General features: G+C 35.0%; 1 protein-coding gene across 1 annotated transcript; it reads left to right on the forward strand.

Annotated features, from left to right (window-relative positions):
* The first annotated feature begins 1,128 nt into the window (after positions 1-1,128).
* On the forward strand, positions 1,129-3,996 carry LOC137815958 (uncharacterized). The gene is made up of 3 exons (XM_068619065.1): positions 1,129-1,890; positions 2,011-2,933; positions 3,330-3,996. Exons 1-3 carry the CDS (start codon positions 1,129-1,131, stop codon positions 3,994-3,996), a joined length of 2,352 nt encoding a protein of 783 aa, XP_068475166.1.
* The last annotated feature ends 476 nt before the right edge of the window (positions 3,997-4,472 follow it).

Below are 4,472 nucleotides of genomic sequence, written 5' to 3' on the forward strand. Positions count from 1 at the left end.
TACAGAGTATCAACATAACCACTGGGACAAATGATCATTCTTGAAATATAAGGATTGTAGTATCGTCTTATTTTCTTACAAACAAGAAAAGACCTTTGTAAGTTATACACTGTTGAAACTCAGATTAGAGGAATGAATATTTTGATAGTTTTAGAGAGTGTTTCTCTGCTAGGGTTTTTCCCTGTATCTTGCGATCTTATCAAGAATCCACCAATTCTTGTGGCGATCATCCTTAGGCTTATCAAACTTTGTTCGTGGCACCTTCCTTTATCTAGGTTTTTATTGTTACTGTTTTGAATTTATTCTGTTCCGTAACCCTAAATTCCCAATTTTATTGTCATTCCTATTTGGATTCATATCAGTTGGTATCAGAGCAAAGGTTTGATTCATAATATAATTGTGCATTATGTATTTTTTTTCCCTCCTTACTGTTCACATTACTCTTCATGGTACTGTTCACGTTATTGTTCACAGGGTACTGTTCACTTTTTTTTTTTTTTTTAAATTTTTTTTTAAAAAAAAAGCAGAAACAGAAAAAAAGAAAAAAAAAGAAGAAATAGAAAAAAAGAAAAGAAAAGAAAAAAAAGGAAGAAGAAGAGCTACAAAAATAGAAAAAAAAACAAGAGGAAAACAGAAAAAAAATAGTTCTTATTCAGTGCATACTTGGTGTTTGTTAAAAGTTCTAAAAGTGTCCTGTCTACATATTTTATTTTCTCTATATATTGTTTTTGCTTGTTGTTTTTTTAATTGTCTTGCTTGTTTGTTGATAGTGAAATTGTTCTTCACTATTTTGTTCTTTACTATTATTTTTAATTGATTTTGAAAGTGATTCTGGATTATTGATTGTTTGATTCTTGTAAGAACCTTTAAGTAGAGAAAGAGTGGTAAAAGGCAGTGTGATCAATAGAGAAAAAAAGCCTTATTGTGTGAAACACGAGTGTTGAGTGTAAACACATGAGAAAGTGGTGTGAGGCCCAAACTTATTGTTATTTGTAATCTGTTTACTTGAGCATGGCAGGGGAACCGTCAGATAGTGGACTGTCTCAACTACAGATGCGAGCCTTAACACAACACTTGGAAAGGATAATGAAACAATAAAGTGATGGACTCCATGAGAGGTTGGATCAAATGGAGCAAGCACAACAAGTAAATCCAGAAAATAAAAGGGGAGATAGGAGGAGGAGAAGAGAAAATGATGGAGAACAAAGAACTCTGAGAATTGATGGAATAAAATTAAATATTCCCACATTCAATGGGAAAAGTGATCCTGATGCTTACTTGGAGTGGGAAATTAAAGTGGAGCATGTGTTTGCTTGCAATGAGTACAATGAGGAGCAAAAGATGAAGTTGGCAGCAGCTGGATTTTCAAATTATGCCTTAACTTGGTGGAATAAATACCAAAGGGAGAGAATTAGATATGAGGAACCCATGGTGAACACTTGGACAGAAATGAAAAGGATTATGAGGAAGAGATATATTCCAACAAGCTACAATAGGGATTTGCAACTCAAACTTCAAAGAATGACTCAAGGGAATAAGAGTGTGGAGGAATATTTTAAAGAGATGGAGGTGACCATGATTAGAGCTGGAAAGAATGAAGAAAATGAAGCAATCATGGCAAGATTTTTTAATGGATTGAATCGTGATATTAGGGATGTTGTGGAGCTGCAAGAGTATGTTGACATGAAAGAGTTGTTGCACAAGGCTGACCAAGTAGAACAACAACTCAAGAGGAAGGGAATCATGAGGAGTTCTAACAAAAATAAAAATTTCAATTGGAAGGATAAGGCGATGAAGGATAAAGGAGTTCCCTCAAGTTTAGTCACATCTTCAAGTGGGAAGTCACCTCATAAATATAGTAACTCACCACCTAAAAGGAAAACAAGTGAGGTAAAATGTTTCAAATGCTTGGGAAGAGGACATTATGCTTCATAATGTCCAACAAAAAAGAATATGATCAGTTTATCAAAGACACAAATAGCCAGTGAACCTTCAAGTGAATAAGAGAAGGAAGAGGTAGAGGTGGAGTTGGATACATTGGAGGGTGATTTGTTGATGATTCGAAGGCTTATGGGAAGCAAAATTCAAGCTTTGGACCAAACCCAAAGGGAAAATATTTTCCATACTAAATGTTCCATTCAAGGGAAAATATGTTCACTCATAGTTGATGGAGGAAGTTGCACCAATGTAGCTAGCTCAAGACTAGTTACCAAATTGAATTTGGAGACAAAACCGCACCCAAGGCCATACAAGCTTCAATGGCTTAGTGAAGATGGAGAGATGACAGTGAGTAAACAAGTGGAGGTGAACCTATCCATAGGACAATATAATGACAATGTCTTGTGTGATGTGGTTCCAATGGAGGCAACTCACATTTTGTTAGGGAGGCCGTGGCAGTTTGACACCAAGGCTATTCATGATGGCTTCACCAATAAAATCTCTTTCTTGCAGAATAATAAGAAGATCATTCTCAAACCCTTATCTCCTAGAGAGGTGTGTGAGGATCAAATCAAATTGAGAGAAAAGAGAGTCCAAGAGAAAAGAGAGATGAGTGAAACACCTAAACAGAGCAAGAGTGAAACACTTAAAAAGAGAGAAACACATGAGAGAAAAATGAGTGGATTACTGAAAGTGAATGAAGTGAAGAAGTTGCTACTTTCTAGCAAACCTCTTTATTTACCTTATTGCAAAAACAACACTTTGGTTGCTGACCATTCTAACCAAATTAATTTTCTTCCTAGTGTTGATTCTGTTTTGCAGGAAATCCAAACTCAAGTTGAAGAATTGATGAACAAAGGATGGGTACAAGAGGCCATGAGCCCATGTGTTGTTCCAGTAATATTGGTGCCTAAAAATGATGGTTATTGGAGGATGTGCACAGATTGTAGAGCACTCAATAACATTACCATCAAGTATATACACCTTATTCCCAGGTTAGATGATTTAATGGATGAATTGTATGGTGGTTGTATATTTTCAAAAATTTACTGAAGAAGTGGTTGCCATCAAATTAGGATTAGGAATGGGAATGAATGGAAAACTGTCTTTACAACAAAATATGGATTACATGACTGGCGTGTGTTGCTATTTGGGCTAACAAATGCCTCAAGAAATTTTATGAGATTAATGAACTATGTTTTGAGAGAATTTTTGGGCAAATTTTTTGTGGTGTATTTTGATGACATCTTGATCTATAACACTAGTTTGGAATTACATGAGGAACATTTGTGTGCTATTTTAAATGTTCTTAGAACATAAAAGTTGTATGCTAATTTTGAGAAATGCACATTTTGTACTGAACAAATTGCATTCTTGTGTTTTGTGGGAAGTGCCAAAGGAGTTCACATAGATTATGAAAAGGTGACGGCTATCCAAGAATTATGTTTACATCATGTTGAGTTTTCTTACAATATGGTTGTTGACAGCACATCGAATTGTGATCCATTTGAAATTTTGTATGGATTAAATCCTTTAACTCCAATATATTTGTTAACTATGCCTAACATTTCTCTTTTAAAGCATAAAGATACACAGACTAAGGTTGACTATGTGAGAAAGCAACATAAAAAGGTTGAAGCACAAGTTGAAGAAAAAGGTGAAGGTTATTCTAAAGAAGTTAACAAAGGAAGAAAGAAAGTAATCTTTGATCCTGGAGATGGGGTCTGGGTACACATGAGGAAAGCAATGTTAACTAGACAAAGAAAATCCAAGCTCCAATCTAGACGAGATGGACCTTTTCAAGTGTTAGAAATGATTAATGACAATGCCTACAAGATTGATCTTTCAAGTAAGTACAATATGAGTAGCACTTTTAATGTATCTGATTTGTCTCCTTTTATTGCAAGTGATGAAGCTTTGGATTTAACTTCAAGTCTTTTTCAAGAGGGAGGGAATGATGCGGACATCCTCCAGGGTCTTTCTCAAGAGGGAGGGAATGATGGGACATCCAAGCCCAAGGGCCACGCACAACAAGATTGGAATATTAAAATAAAATAATATTATTATTTTATTTGAAGTTAGGATTTGAACTCAGGACCAAGTACAGAGTATCAACATAACCACTGGGACAAATGATCATTCTTGAAATATAAGGATTATAGTATCGTCTTATTTTCTTACAAACAAGAAAAGACCTTTGTAAGTTATACACTGTTGAAACTCAGATTAGAGGGACGAATATTTTGATAATTTTAGAGAGTGTTTCTCTGCTAGGGTTTTTCCCTGTATCTTGCGATCTTATCAAGAATCCACCAATTCTTGTGGCGATCATCCTTAGGCTTATCAAACTTTGTTTGTGGCACCTTCCTTTATCCAGGTTTTTATTGTTACTGTTTTGAATTTATTCTGTTCCGTAACCCTAAATTCCCAATTTTATTGTCATTCCTATTTGGATTCATATCAAGACTTACACAAACACCTTTTACAAGAAAGAATTAAGGAAGGATAACACCTGAAAGAAGATGCAAGAACTA

Source organism: Phaseolus vulgaris, chromosome 1 (genome assembly GCF_000499845.2).
Source record: "Phaseolus vulgaris cultivar G19833 chromosome 1, P. vulgaris v2.0, whole genome shotgun sequence".
NCBI lineage: Eukaryota > Viridiplantae > Streptophyta > Magnoliopsida > Fabales > Fabaceae > Phaseolus > Phaseolus vulgaris.

Coding starts and splice junctions, on each gene's coding strand:
- LOC137815958 (XM_068619065.1), top strand. CDS start 1,129: ATGGAGCAAGCACAACAAGTAAATCCAGAAAATAAAAGGGGAGATAGG. Junction 1,891..2,010: donor CTAAAAGGAAAACAAGTGAG/GTAAAATGTTTC, acceptor GAATAAGAGAAG/GAAGAGGTAGAGGTGGAGTT. Junction 2,934..3,329: donor TATATACACCTTATTCCCAG/GTTAGATGATTT, acceptor TTTTGTGGGAAG/TGCCAAAGGAGTTCACATAG.